This window comes from Ursus arctos, unplaced genomic scaffold (genome assembly GCF_023065955.2).
Source record: "Ursus arctos isolate Adak ecotype North America unplaced genomic scaffold, UrsArc2.0 scaffold_12, whole genome shotgun sequence".
In the NCBI taxonomy this organism is placed as follows: Eukaryota; Metazoa; Chordata; class Mammalia; order Carnivora; family Ursidae; genus Ursus; species Ursus arctos.
This window is the reverse complement of record NW_026622786.1, coordinates 69,498,692-69,523,344: the sequence shown is the minus strand read 5'-3', so window position 1 is coordinate 69,523,344 and position 24,653 is coordinate 69,498,692. Positions and strand designations below refer to the sequence as shown.

The 24,653-nt window shown below is 40.5% G+C and overlaps 1 protein-coding gene across 4 annotated transcripts in view; it reads left to right on the top strand.

Annotated features, from left to right (window-relative positions):
- Positions 1-24,653, top strand: part of NASP (nuclear autoantigenic sperm protein) — a 38,890-nt gene continuing 14,237 nt past the window's right edge. For 3 of the 4 annotated variants that reach the window (XM_026498205.4, XM_057310682.1, XM_057310681.1), the window contains exons 1-3: positions 8-207; positions 22,341-22,391; positions 24,373-24,483. In XM_026498205.4, coding sequence (XP_026353990.1) covers positions 149-207; positions 22,341-22,391; positions 24,373-24,483 — 221 coding nt within the window. In that variant the 5' untranslated portion in view covers positions 8-148. Of the gene's footprint in view, positions 208-22,340; positions 22,392-24,372; positions 24,484-24,653 lie in introns of all 4 variants that reach the window. The other variant, XM_026498204.4, reaches the window with a different exon arrangement.

The window sequence follows — 24,653 nt, the reverse complement described above, 5'->3', positions numbered from 1 at the left end:
AAAGGGCTCTGGTATATAAAGGGGCCCAGCCGCGCGGGGTCTCCAATCTGCCATTTTCTGTCTCTGAATAGGTCTCTGGCGTCCCAAATTCCCTCTGTTTTCCTCACAGACTCTATTCCGCCCGCTGGTCCACCACCTCAGGGGAACGATGGCCGCAGAGTCCACAGCCACTGCCGCCATCACTGCGGAGCTGGTTTCCGCCAACAAGTAAGCGGGACCATGGAGAGCTTGAGGCACTGGCCAGTCCACGGGGAGGGGGTGGTGGACGGGGGCTCCCCGGGAGGGACAGAAGCGTGAGAGGAAAGACTTGCCTCCCACTGACCAGCCGTCGCAGTTCGGGGAGGCCCGGACTGTAGAAACCCACCTTTTGCAGAGAACCTCGCGCATTAGCAGTAACACTAGTCGGCTGGCGCCCCCTGCCCCGCTTTTCGCGGCCGCCATCTTGCCGGGGGCAGCGGCTGCTGCTCTGTCGTCTGCCCCTCTTCTTCCTCCCCCGGCCCGGGGCTATCGGCGAGGAGGCGGGGCCACAGGGCTCCCGTCTGTCTATTCCCCTACTGTCCCCGCACTCCTGGCTCGCGCCTCCAGTGGTGTCCCCAGACAACCCGGGGAAATAAGTAACAGAGATTTGGCGCCAAAAAAAAAAAAAAAACCTTTGCACGAGGAAGGGAGGCTGGCCCGGTGGGCTGGGGGGGCGGGGCCTTCAGGGGGCGGGGCCACGCGCGGGAGCGTTTGCTTTCCTCCGCGGGCTCTGGAGCAGGGGGCGGGGTCCTGAGGAGGCGGGAAAACTCCATTGTTTGGGGCTGTGCGGCTCGCGGAGATTCTCCAACTTCCGCGGTGTGGCGTGGTGAAGCTTTTTTCCCCACCATCTCCTCGCCCATCTGCTCTCAGCTATCTTCGTTCTTAGGCCTGTGGTGGAGAGCATAGTGACTCTTTAGGCTTCGGGAGTGCTGGCGAGAGACTTGGCTGCTTCGGAGGGATTTTATCGGGACGCAAAGCATCTTCACTAGCGCTGCGTGGAACTCCGCTTACTTCTAGCAGTCTTTGGTTGCTAGGTGGATGGGCGGTAGTATGCGCGAAGTGTATTAGGAGGGCTGAGTAGAAACGATTGTTTTGAAAGCGCCATAATGCTTGTCAGACGTAAGGTATTAAACAGTGAAAGGGAACACTTAGTTAATAAGAGGAAGCAAGTGCTGTTTCCATTTAGTGGGTCAGACTTTCCAATCATCCCTTTTTTTTAGGGGCCTGGTTTTATTTTTTCCCTCTGTACTTTAGAAGTTAGCTTCCTCCACTATAAAGAGAAAAGCTGCTGTGAGGTCTTAGGATTGGTTTGTAGACTTACACGCTGATGATGTTCGTACTTTCACAGTTACTAGAGAATTACGTACCTCTACCTGTGCTACCTACCACTTTCTGATTCTTTTCCCTGTTGGATTTAGGTTGAGCAGTGGTTCACAAACCACCCTCAGGATCATGTGGGAACTCTTAGAAAATACAATTTTAGTTGCAGGCTTCGGTTACAGACTCATTATGCATTGATTTGATAGGACAGGAATAGCTTGAGCTTTGAGAGTCGTGTGGTATCTTTTTTCTTTTCTTTTTTTTTTAAAGGAGCTCCTTGTTTGAGACTGGTGCTCAGGAGACCTTTTTATGGTGCGCTAGACAACTCTAGCAATCTATTCCACTTAGAGGGATCCTTGCCCTCTCAACCCTTAATAAAAGTATTAAGGGTTTGGTTTGGTTTTGAGATAAAATTACGCAACGAATATGGATTGCAGATTATCAGATTTTATCTGTGTATAGCTAAAGTTAAGTTAGTGGTGGACTAGTCTCCAGCTTCCTGGCAGGTCATACGCTGAGAAAGTACTCATGTACCTCCAGGAAGGAAAATAAACCATTAAGCTCCTCCTACCATAAGTTGCAAACTAAAACCCAGCAATTGTATCTATTAAGTGCTTTTTTGAATGTTTTTACTTGATTCACATGAGTTTGTTATGAAGTAGTTATCTTCCTTTTATAGGTAAGAAAAATCAAGATTAGAGTGGTGAAATAATTTCCAAATTCATAAGTGGCACAGTCTGGGTTAAACCCCAGTATTTCATTTTTATACTTTCCATTACCCATGAACAAGCTTACTTTGAGAGTAAATTACGTGAAAACCTAATTAGCTAGTCTGAGGGAACGGTAAAGATGGCATTTCTCAGTAAAGTAAGTTAGTGAGGTATTCAGAGGTAAAGTGTCTAAGGTGTTTTAGGGGGAGGGCAAAGAAAATGACTTGTTTAGGGGCTCCTGGGTGGCTCAGTCATTTACACGTCTGCTTTTGGCTCAGGCCCTGGGATGGAGCCCTGTATCGGGCTGCCTGCTCCGAGGGGAGCCTACTTCTCCCTCTGCAGGTACTCTCTCAAATAAATAAATCAAATCTTAAAAAAAAAAAAAAGAAGAACAAGAAAATGACTTGTTTAGGTGCCCTTGTTTAGGTGCTCCGTTGGTTAAGTGTCTGCCTTTCGGTCAGGTCGTGATCCCAGGGTTCTGGGATTGAGTCTCCCTTTAGTTCCCTGCTCAGTGGGGAGTCTGCTTCTCCCTCGCCCATTGCCCCTCCCCCACCGCTCATGCTCCCTCGCTCACTCTCTCTTGCTTTCAAATAATAAAAAAATGACTTGTTTAGATTTTCATCTGATGCACTTTATAATTTTGATATAACCACTGAAAGAATAAAAACGTGTATAACTTTAAAACCAGTAGGGAGAAAAAATGGAAGGAGAAATAAACCTCAGTTGAGTTTGATACCAACCTCATTGCTTAAGTAGAGTGATGTTGGACCACAATTTTGTCAGCTGTAAAAAGCTTCCATTTGTCCTCTCTTCCCTCATGCCATTTAAACATTACTAAATGTAATCAGTGACTTAAGTGTTAAATCAGTCTTTGTCCTTATTACTTTTCTAACTAGTTTTTAATCTTATATTACAAAAGATAAAGAATATAACTGTGGAAGGAGTAAAGAAAGCTCATGAAGGAGTCTTATGTAATGCACTGAATTTTGACTTAGCTGTTGTCTAATTTGTGCACTGCTTATTTGTTGCTTGAGAAGAGACTTATCAAAATAAAAATAAGTGGTTTAACTCAATAATCTTAAAGTTCTGGGTTTGTCATTTCTATTTCCACAAGTGGTTTGTTTCCTCTATGTTGGTGTAGGGGTTATGTTAGTGCTTAGTATTTTGCTGTTTAAAATAAGATTAATAACTTCTTGTGAGTTAGCTCCATGGATTTATGATGAATTAATGTTATAATTATTTGTGTGAAATTTTAGCCAGAATACCTGAGTACCTATTTTTCAGTGAGGTGGAGGAGTTAAGTTATAAGTTAGGTATTAGCTCAAGTGTGTAAGTGGGAAAAGAGTCCCTCTGGTGGATCTGGGGGGGGACAAAAAACTATTAGAAGATTGTTTTAGATGAATTTTTAAAAAAATATTTATTTGACAGCAGGAGAGCACAAGCAAGGGGAGTGGCAGAGGGAGAGGGAGAGGGAGAAGCCGAGCAGGGAGCCCAATGTGGGGCTCGATCCCAGGACCCTGGGATCATGACCTCAGCTGAAGACAGTTGCTCAACCAACTGAGCCACCCAGGTTCCCTTAGATGAATTTTTTTTTTTAAAAGATTTTATTTATTTATTCGACAGAGAGAGACAGCCAGCGAGAGAGGGAACACAAGCAGGGGGAGTGGAGAGGAAGAAGCAGGCTCACAGCGGAAGAGCCTGACGTGGGGCTCGATCCCATAACGCCGGGATCACGCCCTGAGCCGAAGGCAGACGCTTAACCGCTGTGCCACCCAGGCGCCCCCCCCTTAGATGAATTGTTATTTGGTAATCTCAAGGTGCTTTTTTGAGGTCAGGGCAAAAAAATAAATGGAATAAATGTGTTGAAATTATTTCTCAATAAGGAGTATGACCTTGTACTTTTTTTTTTTTTTTTAAGATTTTATTTATTTGAGAGAGAGAGAGAGAGTGTGCCCATTGATTGGGAGGAGTGGGAGAAGCAGACTGCTGATGGGGAGCCCGACAGGGAGCTCCATCCCAGGACCCTGAGAGCGTGACCGGAGCGAATAATAAATCTTTCAAAAAAATTTTTTTAAGAACTATCTAAAATTTAAAAAGCAGGGATCTACAATCAATTAAATACTTTTGAATAATCAAGACCTAACTTCCAGGGGCGCCTGGGTGGCTCAGTCGTTAAGCGTCTGCCTTCAGCTCAGGGCGTGATCCCAGAGTCCTGGGATCGAGCCCAGCATTGGGCTCCAGCCCCGCCTTGGGCTCCATGCTTTCCTGGGAGCCTGCTTCTTCCTCTCCCACTCCCCCTGCTTGTGTTCCCTCTCTCGCTGGCTGTATCTCTCTGTCAAATACATAAATAAAATCTTAAAAAAAAAAAAAAAGACCTAACTTCCAGAGCGCCTGGGTGGGTCAGTCGATTGAGTGGCTGACTCTTGATTTTGGCTCAGGTCATGATCTTGGGGTCCTGGGATCGAGCCCTGCATCAGGCTCCCCACTCAGTGGGAAGTGTACTTCAGAATCTCTCTCTCCATCTCCCTCTGTCCGCCCCTCCCCACTCACTGTCTCACTGCATCTGAAAAAAGGAGAGGTAAAGTTTAATGTAGTCTTGTCTATTTTCGCTTTTGTTGTCTCTGCTTTTGGTGTCCTATCCAAGACCAAGTCCAATGTCATGGAGCTTTTATCTTATGCTTTCTTTCAGGAATTTTAGTTCAGGCCTTGTATTTAGGTGTTTAATCCATTTTCAGCCCAGTTTTGTATATGGTGTAAGATAAGGGTCCAAATTCATTCTTCTGCATCAGCATATCCAGTTTTCCCAACACCATTTGTTGAAGACTGTCCTTTCCTCGTGAAGTGGTCTTGGCATCCTTATCAAAGATCATCTGACCCCATGTGAGGATTTACTTCAGGGCTTTCTACTCTGTTAATTGGTCTATTTGCCTGTATGCCAGTTGCCACAGTTTTCATTACTGTAGCTTTGTAATGTTTTGAAATAAGGAAGGAGGCCCTCCAACTTTGCTCTTTTTAAAAACTGCTTTGGCTTTTTGGGATCCCTTGAGATTATCCTTATAAATTGTAGGATAAATTTTCTATTTTTGCAAAAAATGCCACTGAAATTTTGATATTCATTGTGTTGCATCTGTAAATCTCTTTGGTAGTATGGACATCTTTTTTTTTTTTTTTTTTTTTAAGATTTTTGTTTTATTTGTCAGAGCGAGAGCACAAGCAGGGGGAGCAGCAGGCAGAGGGTGAAGGAGGCTCCCCACTGAGCAAGAAGCCCTCCTCGGGACTTGATCCCAGGACCCTGGGATCATGACCTGAGCAGAAGGCAGACACTTAACCAACTGAGCCAACCCAGGCATCCCTGAACATTTTTTTTTTTTTTTAAGATTTTTTTACCTGAGGGGCACCTGGGTGGCTCAGTCAGTAGAGGATACAACTCTTGATCTCAGGGTTTTAAGTTCGAGCCCCATGTTGCGTATAGAGATTACATAAAAATAAAACCTTAAACAAAACTTTGCAGAATTCATTTATTCTAACAGTTTTTTGTGTAGTCTTTAGGGTGGACCTTATTTAAAAAAAAATTTTTTTTAAGATTTATTTGAGGGAGAGACAGAGACAGAAAGAGGGCATGCCTGCAGGGGGAGGGGCAGAAGGAGAGGGAGACATAAGCAGACTCCCCACTAAGTGCAGAACCGCATGCAGTGCTCATCTCATGAACCTGAGATCGTGACCTGAGCCGAAAACAAGAGTCAGATGCTCAGTCAAGCCACCCAGGCGCCCTTATTTTATTTATTTTTAAAGTTTTTAATTCCAAAAAAATAAAAATAAAAAATTTAATTCCATTATAGTTAATACACAGTGTTGTATTAGTTTCAGGTGTGTAATACAGTGATTCAACAATTCTATACATTGCTCAGTGCTCATCATGGTAAACGTACTTTTTCTTTTTTCTTTAAGTAGGCTCCAGGCCCAGCATGGGGCTTGAATTCACAACCCCAAGACCAAGAGTCCCATGGTCTACAACTGAGCCAGCCAGGTGCCCATGATAACTGTACTTTTAATCCTCTTCATCTATTTCACCCATCAACCCACACCTACCTTCCCTCTGGTACCATTAGTTTGTTCTCTATAGTTAAAGAGTCTGTGTTTTGGTTTGTACTTCTCTTTAATTGTTTTGCTTCTTAAATTGAGTGGACTTCATTCTTTAAAGTGGTAAGTGAAGAATTTCTGAACATGTATATAATCAGCATTATCAAGGTTAATGGTATGTGATGATGAGTTAATTGTCTTAGAGTACAAGGTCAGGGGTGCCTGGGTGGCCCAGTCAGTTAATCGTCTGATTAATTAAAAAAAAAAAAATGTTCAGGGATGCCTGGGTGGCTCAGTTGGTTAAGCGTCTGCCTTCTGCTCAGGTCATGATCCCAGGGTCCTGGGATCAAGTCCCGAGGAGGGCTTCTTGCTCAGCAGGGAGCCTCTTTTACCCTCTGCCTGCTGCTCCCCCTGCTTGTGCTCTCTCGCTCTGACAAATAAAAAATAAATAAAACAAAATAAAAATAGAAATGACAAACCCAGAACTTTAAGATTATTGAGTTAAACCACTTATTTTTATTTTATTTATTTAACAGGAAGAGAGAGAGCATAAGCAGGGGAAGTGGCAGGCAGAGGGAGAGGGAGAAGCAGATTCCTGCTGAGCAGGGAGCTCCACACAGGGCTTGATCCCAGGACCCTGGGATCATAACCTGAGCCACCCAGGCGCCACTAGACTGTTTGTTGTTTTTTAGGAATAATTCTTTAAGGTAAAAGTACAAGGCAAGTCATTAAATTTAAAACAAAAATGACCTGCCTGTTTTTCAGTATATTTTATTGAAGTATAACATACTACAAAACGCACAAATGGAAAACGTACAGCTAAGTGAGTTTTCACAGGGGAAAATTAGAAACAAAACGCTATGGAACCCAGAAACCTCCCTTTTAATCACATTACTCCCTTCAAAGATAGCTCTTCTGACTTATAATGGATTAGTTTTGTCAGTTTTTGAACTTTATATAATTGGAATTATACCGTAAGTAGTAATGTGTAGTTGCTTATACTCAACATTATGAGAATCATCCACATTACATGTTTTAGTGATTTTTTTGTGCTGTATAGTGCTTCACTGTATGAATATACCATACTTCATCCATTCTATCATAGGTGGACATTACTTTATCCATTCTGTCATAGGTGGACATTGAGCTAACATTTATTTTTGTAAGGGTCACTTAAAACTTTGTAGGGAGGGTGATAGATGATGATCAAAATGATTAGGTGTCTGGAAAACTGCGTTCTGTTTCTGGTGGCTATAGTGGGGGAGATTCTACAAGTTAACTAAGATTCATTGCCTTTTTTTTTTTTTTTTTTTTTTAAAGATTTTATTTATTCATTTGACACAGAGAGAGCACAAGCAGGGGGAGCTGCAGGCAGGAAGAGAGAGGGAAGCAGGCTCCCGCTGAGCAGGGAGCTGGATGCGGGGCTTGATCCCAGGCTACTGGGATCATGACCTGAGCTGAAGGCAGATACTTAACCAAGACTGAGCCACTCAGGTGCCCCTGAAATTTGTTCTTTTTTTTTTTTTTTTTTAAAGATTTTATTTATTTATTTGACAGAGACAGCCAGAGAGAGAGGGAACACAAGCAGAGGGAGTAGGAGAGGAAGAAGCAGGCTCCTAGTGGAGGAGCCTGATGCGGGGCTCCATCCTATAATGCCGGGATCACGCCCTGAGCTGAAGGCAGACACTTAACGACTGAGCCACCCAGGCGCCCCGTAGAGGGTTTATGTTAAAAAAATATCGTGAAGATAATAATTGGAGATTTGCTTCCCAACCAACCTCCGTATCTAGTTGTCCGGCAGCAACTACCCATTTGGTCTCTTGGTGCTTCCTCTTTTTTCCCCTCAGATAGCAGTCTCCTCTGCATTTAAACATCCTAAAATGGATGCATTTAAAAACCATTTCTCCATCATATATCTCTGTTTAGCTACTGTTTTTGCTTCACTTCATAGTCAAACTTCTTTAGAGAACAGTATGCCTTCCTAGATCCCCTTTTCTTCTGTTTGCTTAACCATTTAGCAAATGTATTTAATATATATTTAATGTGTTAGGTTTTAGAGATAAAAAGATGAATTCAGTCTCAGTTTCTGGTCATCAGATACATAATCTAATAGGGCACACATTTGTTCAGCTTGTATCAGTCTGGCTTCTTTCCCTTCATGCCATCTGAACAACATTGCTAAAAGTAATCATTGATTGTATGCTAAATTAGTTCTTACTCTTAGTTTTCTAATTAGTTCTTAACCTTTTTCCTGCATTTGATACCAGTCACTCCCTCCTAATTTTGTTTTCCTTTGCTCTTACCTCCATTTCTTCCTATCTGTTTGTTAGTGATTGCTATCAATTCATTATATGTCAAACATTGAATGAAGTGCTTTGTGAACTTTAATTTTCTTTTTCTTTTTAAGGATTTTCTTTATTTGACACAGAGAGAAAGAGAGAGAGAGAGACAGTGAGAGGGAACAAAGCAGGGGGAGTGGGAGAGGGAGAAGCAGGCTTCCCGCTGAGCAGGGAGCCCAATGTGGGGCTCAGTCCCAGGACCCTAAGCCGAAGGCAGATGCTTAATGACTGAGCCGCCCAGGCACCCCTCGTTTGATTTTCGAAAGAAATCCTGTGAGATAGGTTCTATTAATTATGGTTGGTGAAACTGAGGCACCTCACAAAGGGCAAAGTCACTTGCCCTAATGCTACCCTAGTGATTCAGGATTGGTCACTTATTTTAACAATACTGATTAGGTGCCAGGACTTGAGCTTGGTGCTAGGATACAGCTAGAATAAAATGGATGTGATTTTTTTCCTTAGAGCTTAATCTTGGGTAATACAGAAAGTCAATAGGCAATTGAAGTATAGTATGAAATGGGATGGTGTCATATATGTTACCAAATCACCTGTGTAATTAAGTTTAATTTCTCTGTAAAATAGGAGCGTTGCCATCTGCCACAAGGTTTGTGAGAGGATTAAATGAAAACGAATAGGTACGGCATGTGTTATGTTTGGCAGTCAGATGTTTGCTTTGAATTCCCTTTTGAAAGTTAACCATTTAGTTTTTCATAAGCACCTCCGAATCAATATCTAAGTCCCCCAATTTTCACCTTATTTTGGTTGGATAGCACTCAGGTTTCCCAACCCCAGAAATGAAAATTCTGGACTCTTTCCTTTTCTAGTTTTCAAACAGTCACCACTATTCAGTGGTGTGGTATTCTATAACAGGGCTTAGAAATGTTAAGTCTAGAGGGCCAAGTAGGAATGAGTGAAGTGATTGTAGAAAATTCTCCTCCCTTAAAGTGAGTGGTCACTATTTAACTTCAGCTGATTGTGTGAGAAGGTGGGGCCATATTGGCAGGTATCTGATTTTTTAAAAATTATTTTAATTATTTTTTTGAATAGAAAATACATTCCTGATTTTAAATCCAGAATGTTGGTTATATAGTGAAATGTCCTTCTACCCCTTATTTCCTGGTCATTTTTCTTCTCAGAGTGAACCACTGTTAGGAATGTATTATGTATTCCTCAGTGACAACCTTATGCGTATAGAAGCAAACAGTATGTAGTTACTAATTCTACATTTGTTGTATAAATGGTAGCCTACTTGACACATTTCTGAGCATTTAGCAATATATCTTGGAGACCGTTCCTTATCAGGGTACAGTTTCCTTAATTTTTTTTATGGCTGCCTTGTGTTCTAGTCTGTGGCTATCTCCACAAATTCCCTACTGATAGACATGTGAGTTGTTTCCAGGACTGTGTTTTTATAAATAGTGCTACAGTGAATAGCCTTGTAAATAAACGATGGATGTATCTGGAGGGTAAATTTCTTTCTTTTTTTTTTACTTAAAAAATCTTAATTCCAGTATAATTAACATACAGTTTTCTATTAGTTTCAGGTATACAGTGTAGTGATTCAACAATTCTGTACATTACTCAGTGCTTATCACGATTAGCGTACTTACTCTTAATCCCCTTCACCTATTTTACCCATCTTCCCACTCACCTCCCCTCTGGTAACCAGTTTGTTCTCTAAGTTAAGTGTCTGGTTTTTTGTCTCTTTTTCCTTTGTTCATTTGTTTCTTAAATTCCACATATGAGTGGAATATGGTATTTTTTTCTGGTTTATTTCACTTAGCATTTAACATGTTCTCCAAGTAATTCTCAGGTTGAAGTTTGAGAACCACTGCTTTAATCCATCTCTTCTTCAGACTATACTAGTAATACCTTAGTTCAGGCCCCTTTTACTTGTCTAGGCCACAAACAGTGAAAGTAAATTTATCACTGGTGAATGCTTCACAATGTTATATATATTTTTAAGGTATTTTTAAAAAAAGATCCTGGCCCATGTGCATGGACCGGTGTGGCTGTGTCTCGGGCACTGCAGGGAAGCAGCACACTGTGGTGTCCTGGCACCATTCAGGTTGTGCCAGTGGGCTGAGTGTTAAGAGCAAACCTGTACAGGGAAGAAAAAAAAATTTTATTTATTTGAGAGAGAGGGAGAGAGAGCACGCCCGTGTGAGAGAGAGCACGCAGGCGTGAGAGCTGGAGGGAGAGGAAGAGGAAGAGAGAATCTGAAGCAGAGCCTGACACTGGGCCTGAACATGACCTGAGCTGAAACCAAGAGTTGGCCGCTTATCCGACTGAGCCACTCAGGAGCCCCTACAAATGTTATTTTTATAATGTTATTATGGATTTTTTTTGTTTCTAATTTTATCTGCTTCAAAATATCTTTCATACTACAGTTAGAGTATATAAAAATAAATTTGATCATGTTAACACCTTCAGTGACTCACTTCAGAATAAAAATTTAAAGTCTTAGGTGGCATTAAAACAAAATAATCTGGCTCCTGTATACCCGTCCAGCCTTGCTCCTTTGTTACATCTTCTTTTTTTTTTTTTTTTTAAAGATTTTATTTATTTATTCGACAGAGACAGAGACAGCCAGCGAGAGAGGGAACACAAGCAGGGGGAGTGGGAGAGGAAGAAGCAGGCTCATAGCAGAGGAGCCTGATGTGGGGCTCGATCCCACAACGCCGGGATCACGCCCTGAGCCGAAGGCAGATGCCTAACCGCTGTGCCACCCAGGCGCCCCCTTTTGTTACATCTTCTGATGGAAAGTGGGACAAGGAAAGTTAGAAGGATAAAGTCCAGTTCTTGGAATTTACATTACAGTTTAAGGATGTGTTCTCCAAATTAGGGAAGAATTAAGCTTTAATGATATAGAGATGGACAGTATGACAGTTGCCTTATTTATGAAATATTTTTAAACATTAGGATTTTTATTTTTTAAAGATTTTATTTGTTTGACAGAGTGCACAGCAGGAGGAGTGGCAGGCAGAGGGAGAGGGAGAAGCGGGCTTTCCCCTGAGCCCGGAGCCCGATGGAGGGCTCGATCCCAGGACCCTGGGATCATGACCTGAGCCAAAGGCAGACGCTTAACTGACTCAGCCACCTAGGCACCCCTAAAGATTAGGATTTTTTAAAATGAGATATAATTGACAGTAGTTTCAGGTGTGCAACATAATGATCCAGTATTTGTATATATACTGCTAAATGATTGCCACAATAAGTCCGGATATGACTTTTTTTTCCAGTTTAAACTAGCTCTTACAAAATGGACAATGTGTTTAAAAGATTCCTGCTTAGAAATGGTGAATTGAAGGTGATAATGCAAGCATAAACAAATAGCAAGAAAATAGCAGAATTGACACTTCTGTTTATAGCTTGTACTGCCAGCTCTAACAGACCCATTAGGAGGATAAAAACAATGGCTGTCAGTAGTAAACCCACTAGCAGATATCTGAAAGTAAACAATCTGTTCAAGATAAAGTTGATTTTTGTTTTTTGTTTTTAAAGTAATAAGCTCTGTGCCCAGCATGGGGCTTGAACTTACCACCTGGAGATCAGGAGTTGTATGCTCTGCCACCTGAGCCAGCCAGGTGCCCTAAGATAAAGTTGATATTTTAACAGAAAGTAACTGCTTTTCAAAAGAAACCTGCTATGGAGAAAGCTTATTTAAAAACCAGTTATTTAGGGGCGCCTGGGTGGCACAGCGGTTAAGCGTCTGCCTTCGGCTCAGGGCGTGATCCCGGTGTTCTGGGATCGAGCCCCACATCAGGCTCCTCTGCTATGAGCCTGCTTCTTCCTCTCCCACTCTCCCTGCTTGTGTTCCCTCTCTCGCTGGCTGTCCCTATCTCTGTCAAATAAATAAATAAAATCTTTAAAAAAAAAAAACAAACAAAAAAAAACCAGTTAATTAGAAATGTTTCTGTATGTGATTTTATTGCTAAATTATTTAGAAATGTTTCCGTCTGTGATTTTACTGCTAAAATATTTATATGTTAATAACTTTGGGAATGCTTGTTTTTGCTTCTAAAATCTTTAAAACACCTATAATTTGATTCACTTTTCAGTTTGTAGTAAAAAGAAATGTGCAGCTGTCCACCAGAATATATACAGAGCAATGTTCACATCAGCTGTCATAATTGCTAAAAACTAGAAATGATCCAAATGTTCATTACAGTTCAAAAGACCAGATTAAAAAAATAAAAGAATGTTACACATTTGCCCTCATTTACCATTGTCAATGCTTTTTATTTACGTAGATCCAAATTTCTCCCTGGTATTACTTTCCTTGTGCCAAGATTTCCTTTTTTTAAAAGTTTTTTTTAATTAAAGAACTCATTTATTTTTTTGTCAGAGCACAAGCAGGGAAACTGGGGAGCAGCAGGCAGAGGGAGAAGCAGGGAGCCCGATGTGGGACTTGATCCTAGGTCCCTGCAGTCATGACCTGAGCCTAAGGCAGATCCTTAGCTGAGCCAGCCAGATGTTTCTCTTTGTCTAGATTTCCTTTAACATTTTTTCTCATAATTGCCTATTGGTGGCGAATCCTCTCTTTAATAGGAAAGAAGAGGATTTATTTCTTATAATTGAAGCTTTAACTTCATCAGCTTTAGAATAGGTTGATGATTCTTTCAGTATTTTAAAAATACTGCTTTACTGTCTTCTGACTTGCATTGTTTATAACGAGGTTGGCTATCATTGTTATATTTGTTACTATGATTTTACTGTAAGTATCTTTTTTTCCTTTGCCTGATTTTATATCTTTTTTTTTTTTAAGATTTTATTTATTTATTTGACAGAGATAGACAGCCAGTGAGAGAGGGAACACTGGCAGGGGAGGTGGGAGAGGAAGAAGCAGGCTCCCAGCTGAGGAGCCTGATGTGGGACTCGATCGCAGGACCCTGGGATCACGCCCTGAGCCGAAGGCAGAGGCTCAACGACTGAGCCACCCAGGCACCCCCCTTTTTTTTTTTCTTTTTTAAAGTAGTCTTGCCCAACATGGGGCTTGAACTCACCACCCTGAGATCAAGAGTCAGGTGCTCTGCTCACTGCTCACTGAGCCAGCCAGGCACCCCTGTGGTTTTTTATCTATCATTGGTTTTCAGCCACTTGACATTAAATACTTTGGTGTGTTTCTCTTCATGTTTCTTTTGCTTGGGGTTTGTTGATTTTTGGATCTGTGGCTTTATGCTTCTCATCAAAATTGGCAAGTTCTCTGCCATCGTTCATTTTTAAAATTTATTGTTTATTGTTTCTGTGGTGTTTGTTTTTGCCATCATTTCATTTTTTTTAAAAAAACTTTTATTTATTTGAGGGGGGAAGAGCACGAGCAGGCAGGAAGAGAGGGAGAAGCAGATTGCGCACTGAGCAGGAAGCCCGATGCAGGGCTTGATCCCAGGACTCTGGGATAATGACCTGAGCCAAAGGCAGACACTTAACAGACTGACAGACTGAGCCACCCAGTTGCCCCTCTTTTTTTTTTTTTTTTTTTTTAAGATTTTATTTATTTATTTGAGAGAGAGAGCATGTGAGCATGAGCAGGGGGAGAGGGAGAAGCAGACTCCCCACCAAGCAGGGAGCCCAATGTGGGGCCAGACCCCAGGACCTTGGGACCACAACTCGAGCCCAGATGTTTAACCAGCTGAGCCACCCCAGTGCCTCTGCTATCATTTCTTTAAATATTTTCCTCTATTCCTTTAAATACTTCCTTTCCCACCTCTATCCCTGCAGGGACTCCAGTCCACATGTATGTTAGTCTGCTTAGTGTTTCATACTCATGAAGTTCTATTTTTTAAAAAAACTTATTTTAGAGAGAGAGGAGGGGAATGGCAGAGGGAAAGGGAGAACCTCAAGCAGACTCCACGCTGAGTGTGGAGCCTTAGGCAGGGCTCAGTCTCATGACCCTGAGATCATGACCTGAGTTGGAATCAAGAATCCATTGCTTTACTGACAGAGCCATCCAGGCACCCTGAAGTTCAGTTTGGTTTTTTTTTTTTTTTTTTAAGATTTTGTTTATTTATTTGAGAGAAGAGAGAGGGAGAGAAAGAACGAGCCAGGGGAGGGGCAGAGAAGCAGGCTCCCCGCTGATCAGGGAGCCTGTTGTTGGGACTTGATCCCAGGACTCAGGGATCATGACCTGTGCGGAAGGCAGACACTTAACCGACTGAGCCACCCAGGCGCCCTCTATTTTTGTTTTTATCTCATTTGTTTCCCTTCTCTCAGATCAGTGTCCTGTGCTGCTAGCTGTTCAGTGTTTGAAAACTGATGTTTCATGTTCCTGTTCATATTCTTGGCCTTTTTTTTTTTTTTTTTTTTTTAGCTGTTTGAGGTGGGAGGGTGAATCTGGTACCTGTTAACTTCCATCATGGCTAATAGTGAAAGTTGCATAGTATAACCCCTCATCTATGTGGGGTATAAAACATTTTGTGTATTTTTGTTGCCACTGGAGTGCCTCAGTATTTGTAGCATGTATATACACATTTACGTGTGTTTTTAGTGCTTATTTTATTTGGACATTTGTGTTACTCCCACATTGCATGGTCCGTAGACTAGTATTGGTGATCTGTAAACTAACATTGGTTTGTGAACTGTTTGTTACTGGTCTACAAAGAGGTAAGTATAAAAATTTGGAGTAAGCGTTATTTAATAAAAATTCATCTGCTGGGGTGCCTGGCTGGCTCCATTGGTAGAGCGTGTGACTCTTGTTCTTGGGTTTGTGAGTTCGAGCCCCATGTTGGGTGTAAGGATTACTTTAAAAAAAAATAAACAGCAAGGCATGATTGTTTAAAAAAAAAACAAAAAACATCTGTTGTACACCAGAAATAAAAAATCTGGTCCTTTAACCACAGGTAATTTGAGAAGCTTGTGTTAGAATCTGGCCAAAGTAAATCCTTAGTGAAGCTATTTGAACATAACTGGCTATGACAGAAATTGTTTGTAATAAGGATCCAAGGCCATCATTCCAGATTTCTGGGCAGTTTATTTGCTTTCTTACCTGTATCTAGAAGTACTGCCTTTTAAACTGTGCCTCATCCCTATGGCTTTAGCAATGACGTCTCTGTTTATTTTCAGCTGAGTTTTTCCCCCATTCCTTGGGTTTTCATCAAACTTGTTGACCAATATAATATTCACAAAAGGATTAGGAGTTGAAAGCAAAGAGTTTGGATTCTGCTGAAAGTAACTGACAACTTAAAAAAAAATTTTTTTTTGGTCTTTAAAGCATGTTCTAGGACTGAGACTCCAGTACAGTTAATCCTTACCTGTCATTTAATCTCTTCTGTCTTTCTCTGTGCTTCTGAACAAGCTGTCCCCTCTGCTTTTTTTATTTATTATTTTTAGTGATCTCTATACCCAAGGTGAGGCTTGAACTCACGACCCCAGAGATCAAGAGTCCCTTGCTCTACCGACTGAGCCAGCCAGATACCCCCCGACCCCTTTGCTTTTTTAACTGTTCGGTTGGAGACTGTCTCCAGTGCACACAGGAGGTACTAAAATTAAAATGTCTATTAGATTTAAATATTGAATTCAGTAAGCTATTTTTTCTTTTTATTTTATTTTTAAATTTTTAATTATTAACATATAATGTATTATTTGTTTCAGGGGTATAGGTCTGTGATTCATCAGTCTTCTATAATACACAGTGCTCCCCACGATATATACCTTCTCCAGCGTCCATCACCCAGCCACCCTATCCCTCCCAGCCTCCTCCAATCCAGAAACGCTCAGTTTGTTTCCTGAGATTAAGAGTCTTATGGTTTGTCTCCCTCTCTGGTTTCTTCTTGTTTCGTTTTTTCCTCTCTTCCCCTATGATCCTCTGCCTTGTTTCTCAAATTCCACATTATCAGTGAGATCATATAATTGTCTTTCTCTGCCTGACTTATTTCACTTTTGCATAATACCCTCTAGTTCCATCTACATTGTTGCAAATGGCAAGATGTCAGTTTTTGATGGCTGTATAATATTCCATTATACACACACGCCCCCCCCCTTCATTATCCATCTGTTGGTGGTCATTTGGGCTCTTTCCATAGTTTGGCTATTGTGGACATTGCTGTTGTATAAATATTGGGGTGCACGTGCCCCTTCAGATTACTACATTTGTGTCTTTGGGGCAAATACCCAGTAGTGCAGTTGCTGGGTTGTAGGATGGCTCTATTTTCAACTTTCTGAGGAATTTCCATACTGTTTTCCAGAGTGGCTGCGCCAGCTTGCTTTCCCACCAACACTGTAGGAGGTTTCCCCTTTCTCCGCATCCTCGCCAACATCTGTCGTTTCCTGACTTGTTATCTTAGCCATTCTGCCTGGTGTGAGGTGGTATCTCATTGTGGTTTTGATTTGTATTTCCCTGATGCTGAGTGATGTTGAGCAATTTTTCATGTGTCTGTTGGCCATTTGGATGTCGTCTTGGCAGAAATGTCCCTTTACGTCTTCTGCCCATTTCTTGATCAGATTGTTTTTTGGGTGTTGAGTTTGATAAGTTCTTTATAGGTTTTGGATACTAGCCCTTTATCTGATATGTCATTTGCAAATATCTTCTCCCATTCTGTTGGTTGTCTTGACTGGTTTCCTTTGCTGTGCAGAAGCTTTTTATCTTGATGAAGTCCTAATAGTTCATTTTTACCGTTACTTCCCTTGCCTTTGGCAATGTGTCTGGGAAGAAGTTGCTGCGGCCGAGGTCACAGAGGTTGCTGCCTGGGTTCTCCTCTAGCATTTTGGTGGATTCCTGTCTCACATTTAGGTCTTTCATCCATTTTGAGTCTTTTTTTGTATATGGTGTAAGGAAATGGTCCAGTTTCATTCTTCTGCATGTGGCTGTCAAATTTTCCCAACACCATTTGTTGAAGAGACTGTCTTTTTTCCATTGGATATTCTTTCCTGCTTTGTCAAAGATTAGTTGCCCATAGAGTTGAGGGTCTATTTCTGGGTTCTCTATTCTGTTCAATTGATCGATGTGTCTATCTTTGTGCCAGTACCTTACTATCTTGAGGATTACAGCTTTGTAGTAGAGCTTGAAGTCCAGAATTGTGATGCCACCAGCTTTGGTGTTCTTTTTCAGCATTCCTCTGGCTATTCAGGGTCTTTTCTGGTTCCATACAAAGTTTAGGATTATTTGTTCCATTTCTGTGAAAAAAGTTGATGGTATTTTGATAGGGATTGCATAGAATGTGTAGATTGCTCTAGGTGACATAGACATTTTCACAATACTTGTTCTTCCAGTCCATGAGCATGGAATGTTTTTCCATTTCCTTGTGTCTTCCTCAGTTTTTTTCTTGAGCATTCTGTAGTTTTCTGAGTACAGATCCTTTGCCTCTTTGGTTAGATTTATTCCTAGGTAGTTTATGGTTTTGGTGCAATTGTAAATGGAATCGATTCCTTAATTTCTCTTTCTTCTGTCTCGTTGTTGGGGTTTAGAAATGCAACTGATTTCTGTGCATTGATTTTATATCCTGCCACTTTACTGAATTCCTGTATGAGTTCTAGCAGTTTTGGGGTGCAGACTTTTGGGTTTTCCACATAAAGTATCATATCATCTGCAGAGAGTGAGAGTTCTGGCTTCTTTGCCGATTCAGATGCCTTTTATTTCTTTTTGTTGTCCGATTGCTGAGGCTAGGACTTCTAGTACTACGTTGAACAGCAGTGGTGATAGTGGACATCTCTGCTGTGTTCCTGACCTTAGGGGAAAAGCTCTCAGTTTTTCCCCCATTGAGAATGATGTTCGCCGTGGGTTTTTCATGGATGGCTTTTATGATATTGAGGTATGTACCCTCTCTCCTTACACTGTGAAGAGTTTTAATCAAGAAAGGATGCTGTACATTGTCAAATGTTTTTTCTGCATCTGTTGAGAGGATCATGTGGTTCTTGTCCTTTCTTATGTAGTGTATCACATTGATTGATTTGCAGATGTTGATCCATCCTTGCAGTCCAGGAATAAATCCCACTTGTTCATGGTGAATAATCCTTCTAAAGTACTGTTGGATTCTATTGGCTAGTATTTTGGCGAGAATTTTTGCATCCATGTTCATCAGGGATATTGGTCTATAATTCTTCTTTTGGTGGGGTCTTTGTCTGGTTTTGGAATCAGTGTAATGCTGGCCTCATCAAATGAGTTTGGAAGTTTCTCTTCTATTTCAATTTTTTTGGAACAGTTTCAGAAGAATAGGTATTAATTCTTCTTTAAATGTTTGGTAGAATTCCCCTGGGAAGCCATCTGGCCCTGGCTCTTGTTTGTTGGGAGATTTTTGATTACTGCTTCAATTTCCTTGCTGATTATAGGTCTGTTCAGGTTTTCTGTTTCTTTCTAGTTTAGTTTTGGTAGTTTCTACGTCTCTAGGAATGCATTCATTTCTTCCAGATTGTCTAATTTGTTGGCATATAGTTGCTCATAATGTGTTCTTATATTTGTTTTTATTTCTTTGGTGTCGGTTGTGATCTGTCTCCTCTTTCATTCATGATTTTTATTTGGGTTGATAAGTCTGGCCAGGGGGTTTATCAGTCTCACTAATTCAAAGAATCAGCTCCTAGTTTTGTTGATTTGTTCTACTGATCTTTTGGTTTCTATTTCATTGATTTCTCCTCTGATCTTTATTATTTCTCTTTTCCTGCTGGATTTAAGCTTTATTTGCTGTTCTTTCTCCAGCTCCTTTAGGTGTAGGGTTAGGTTGTGTATTTGAGACCTTTCTTGTTTCTTGAGAAAGGCTTGTATTGCTATATATTTCCCTCTTAGGACCGCCTTTGCTGCATCCCAAAGATTTTGGACAGTTGTGTTTTCGTTTTCATTTGTTTCCATGAATTTTTAAAAATTTTCTTTAATTTTCTGGTTGACCCATTCATTCTTTAGTAGGATGCTCTTTAGCCTCCATGTACTTGAGTTCTTTCCAACTTTCCTCTTGTGATGGAGTGCGAGTTTCAAAGCATTGTGGTCTGAAAATATGCAGGGAATGATCCCAATCTTTTGGTACCTGTTGAGCCCTGATTTGTGACCCAGGATGTAATCTATTCTGGAGAATGTTCCATGTGCACTAGAGAAGAATGTGTATTCTCTAGCTTTGGGAATGTTCTGAATATACCTGTTGATGTCCATCTGGTCCAGTGTGATCTTTTGCTTAGATGATCTGTCCATTTCAGTGGGGGGGGGGTGTTAAAGTCCCCTAGTGTTGTGTTATTGTCGATGTGTTTCTTTGATTTTGTTATTAATTGGCTGCTCCCATGTTAGGGGCATAAATATTTACAATTGTTAGATCTTCTTGTTGGATAGACCCTTTAAGTATGATGCGGTGTCCTCCTTCATTTCTTACTACAGTCCTTGGTTTAAAATCTAATTTGTCTGATACGAGGATTGCCACCCCAGCTTTCTTTTGATACCATTAACATGATAAATGGTTTTCCACCCCTCACTATAAATCTGAAAGTGTCTTTGTGTTTAAAATGAGTCTCTTGCAGACAGCATATTGATGGGTCTTGCTTTTTTAATCCAGTCTGATACCCTGTGTCTGGTGGGGCATTTAGCCCATTTATGTTCAGGGTAACTACTGAAAGATACGAATTTAGTGCCATTGTATTGCCTGTAAGGTGACTGTTACTGTATATTGTTTCTGTTCCTTTCTGGTCTGTTACTTTTGGGTTCTGTCTTTGCTTAGAGGACCCCTTTCAATATTTTTTGTAGGCCGGTTTGGTGATCACAAATTCTAGTTTCTGTTTGTCCTGGGAGTAAGCTGTTTTTTTCATTGATCATTTGTTTTCAGCCATATTGCATGTGTTACTTATCTCTTCATAAATTCGTTATAGCTAGCTAAACAAGAAGAAAGTCCAGCTGTAGAAAACTAATAGACTCCATTCTGTTTGTGTTGTTGTTAACCTTTTGGAGAGTTCTCAATAGTTGTCTACATAAGAGAGCCCTTTTATCTTCTATAGCTTCTATTCTCATACTTCTAGCATTCTTGCGGTATGTATTGCAGTTCAAAGTAATACTTGGTAGTAAAGTACTTGTAGTGAGGTTTCCCCACTGTACGTGTCTCCATTTCACCTGTTTTGTTTGTTTTTTAAGTAGGCTCTATGTCCAGCGTGAAGCCCAATGCAGGGCTTGAACTCACAACCCTGAGATGAAGACCTGAACTGAAATCAAGAGTCAGACACTTAACTGACTGGGCCACCCAGGCGCCCCTCTCCATTTCACCAGTTAACCACATTCTCAGCTCTCATTTGAGATCTGGCTTGCTTTGAGGACACATTTAGAAATGATATATGTCCTTATCTGGGTATTACCTTTGGGATATATGTGAAAGTGGTGATAGGGCAAGTAAAAATGCCAAGGATTTTTTTTTTTTTTTTAAGATTTTATTTATTCATTTGAGAGAGAGAGAGCACAAGTGGGAGGCAGAGGGAGAGGCAGACTCCCCACCAAGCAGAGAGCCCCCCAAAATGCCAAGGAATACTAAGTGCATGGGGTCAATCTGTAGGGTTCCCAAATAGTAACTTAAATCAGCCATGTCTTAAAACCTATCTAAAGTACAACTGTATTGTAAAGAAATTGCAAATACAAGTGTATTGTAAATTTTTCTCACGTTATTAACCAATTTAAAAAAAATTTTAGGAAAGATACATTTATTTTAGGGCATGACTGGGGGGAGGGGGAGAGGGAGAGAGAATCCTAGGCAGACTCCCTGATGATCCTGAAGCCTGATGCAGGGCGATGCCATGACCCTGAGATCATGACCCTAGCCAGAATCAAGAGGCAGATGCTGTTGACTGATTGAGCCACCCAGGTTCTCCTTTTTACCAATTTTCAAAATAGTGCAGTGGTTTCCTATCATTCTCCAAAGCTAATTAATAGAGTTCTTTGTTTTTGTTTATATAATTGAGAACTCATTGATTTAAATATATTTGAAGTTTTCATTCATTGTAGTTATTATTTTTGTTGCAAATTGACACTTCCTTTGACCAGTGGAATTTTATTCAGGCTGGCTCTTGAGTGTGCTTTTTAATGTTTTTGTACATTATTATGAAACATGTTAAATTTATAGAAAAGTTGCAAAAATGACATAAAATATTCTGCTTTTTCCTGGATTCCCCATATTGTCTTTATAATTCCTTTTGGCATGACTGTAAGTATATATGACTCTTCATCATATTAGATATAGCTTCATTGCTTTCTAGCATGAAAGCCAAACTCACCTTTGTACTTCTCCTGCCCCGGCTTAGAATCTATTATTTTTCATGGAGTCTTGGTTCCTTTTAGTGGAAAATGGATTTTTAGGAGTATAGTCTGGGTGCCTAGGGGTGGAATACTCATTGCTATTGAGTTGGTCATTATTTCTAAGTCTTCCCAGTAAATACAATTATGAATTTTTTTTTCAAGATTTTATTTATTCACAGCACAAGCAGGGGGAGCAGAGGGAGGGGGAGAAGTAGGCCCCCTGCCAAGCGGGGAGCCCGATGTGGGACTCAATCCCAGGACCCCCGGGACTATGACCTGAGCCGAAGGCAGATGCCCAACTGACTGAGCCATGCAGTCACCCCTGAAATGTTTTAAACATACTTATTAAAACTTTTCAAAACTGAATGTTCTTAGAAATTTTGCTTTTTTTTTTTAAAGAACATAAACCTTATTTTTAGTGAGTTTAACAGAATATGAGGTTTTTCAGGAATGCATATGCTACATTATAACAAATACTTCACTCTTTCCACCTGATCATAAGCTCAAAGCTAGGACGCGACCGTCTTGTTCCCTGTAGTATATCTCATGCCTAGCACATAAGCATTTAACAGATATTTGAATGAGTAAAGATTAGCTCTATTATGGCTTTATATTTTTCTTAATTTATTTAATTCTCAGGCTTAAAATAGCCTTCATTTTAATTTTTTTCCCCTTAATTTTTCATTACAGGATTGAAGACGATGCTCCTGCTCCTTCTACCTCTGCAGATAAAGTGGAGAGGTGAGGTTATTTACAGAGTACAGTTAGATTTGTGTCTGGAACGTAAACTAAGAACTGTATAATTTAAGGGCAGTATTATTTTCATTTTATTTATTTATTAAAAGTTTTTATTTATTTAATGGAGCACAAGCAGGGGAGTGGCGGGCAGACAGGAGGGAGAAGCAGACTCCCCACTGAGCAAGGAGCCTGATGAAGGACTCCATCCCAGGGTCCTGGAATCATGACCTGAGCCAAAGGTAGACACTTTACCAACTGAGCCACCCAGGCACCCCAAAGGGCAGTATTATTTTTAATAGATAACAGTTAAGACTGAATATTAAGGTACTTATGTGTAATTTAAAGTATGGAGTCCTGACAACGATGTCTTTAGGTTTTTCACATTTGATTAAAATATTAGAATTGAAGTTACTTAGTTCTGCTCCTTACTTGTTACATGCCTGTCAAATGCTAACCTGTTCTTTCTTTGAATACTTCTACTGATTTAGATCTCTATTTTGTAAGGTGGTCATTTTCAATTTTATGTTATTCTAATTTAAAAGTTTTAAATTTTATGTTGGGCCCACATCTACTTCCACATAACTTCCCCATCTTGATATGACTATGGTTCTTAACCAGAGGCAAGCATGATAGTTAACTGGGATGCCTATCCAAAAGGTAGATTTATGGGTTGCATCCCTAGAGATTTTACTTGTTAAGCTTGAGATAGAATTCAGGCTTGTGTGTTTTAAAAAGAAAAACAAAAGAAAAACGACTTCCTGATCATTCGTAAGTTCACTTAGGTTGACAGTCACTATTCTAAATTCTCTTTAATCCTTCTGCAGAATATCTGCACGTTTTTATTCATTTTTTAAAATAAATGTGCATATATATATATATGATTTATTCACTGTGAGCACCCCAGTGGGGCGGGGGCAGAGGGAAAGAATCTTTAAACAGACTCCCCACTGAGCAAAGAGCCTGTCTCGGGGCTCGATCCCACAACACGTGAGATCATGACCTAAGCTGAAACCAAGAGTAGTTGGACGGTTAACTGAGCCACCCAGGTGCCCCTGTATAATATATTTTTAAAAAGTCATCTGTACAGCCAATGTGGGCTTAAATTTACAACCCTGAGATCAAGAGTCTCATGCTCTACAGACTTGAGCCAGCTAGGTGCCCCAGTTTTATGGTTTTCAGTAATCCAGGGACGCCTGGGTGGCTCAGTGGGTTAAGGGTCTGCCTTTGGCTCAGGTCATGATCCCAGAGTCCTAGGATCGAGTCCCGCATAGGGCTGCTTGCTCTGTGGGGAGCCTGCTTCTCCCTCTGCCTGTAGCTCCCCCTGCTTTCCTACTTGTGCTCTCTCTCTCTGACAAATAAATAAAAATTTAAAAAAAAAGACTTTTGAAGTTAGTTTTTGTATGTGGTGTGATAATAAGGTTGAGGTTTACTTTTTTGCATGTGGATATCCCATTACTCCAGCACCACTTATTGAAAAGATTATTCTTTCCTCATTGAATTGTCTTGGTACCTTTGTCAAAATTTCAAGTAGTCCTCTGTGTGGATCTGTTTTTGTACTCTGTTCCATTTCATCTATTTGCCTTTATGTCAGTTCCACATTGTCTTGATTTGAGATCACTGTCTTTTGCTGTCTGCCTAATGTTTCTTGATTTATTTTTCTTAGAGGTAGTACAACTTGCTGTATGAATTTATGGTTCTTTCATGATTTTTTGTTTGTTGCTTAATTAGTAAATATTTATAGTAACATACAATATAGGCTTTGTGAGTAGATAAACCTTTAAGAGAAAATAATCTAGTAAAGCTCTTGAATGTTGCTTTGTGATTTCTTTTGCTTTTATAGTGATAAATATGAGTTAGCTAAGCCTTGCTGGAGTGGTCAAAGGTTTAAAGAAGTTAAAATACAATGGTTTAAATGTAACAGGTATTCAAAAAACATTGATTTTAAAAAGTATTTGACATTTGAAAAAAATCATTTTTCTTGCAGTCTGGATGTGGATAATGAAGCTAAGAAACTGTTGGGTTTAGGACAGAAACATCTGGTGATGGGGGATATTCCAGCAGCTGTCAATGCATTCCAGGAAGCAGCTAGTCTTCTGTAAGTACTGTGTCTTACTATGATGTGCTATATTGTGTTTGTTAAAAGGTTGTCTTATGGGGGGGGGAGAGGTTTAAAAGATTGGATATTTTTCATGTACAGTTTACTCCTGTAACTAACGATAAGACTTGAATATCACTGAGCAATCTCTTTTCTTTTCCTGAGTAAGG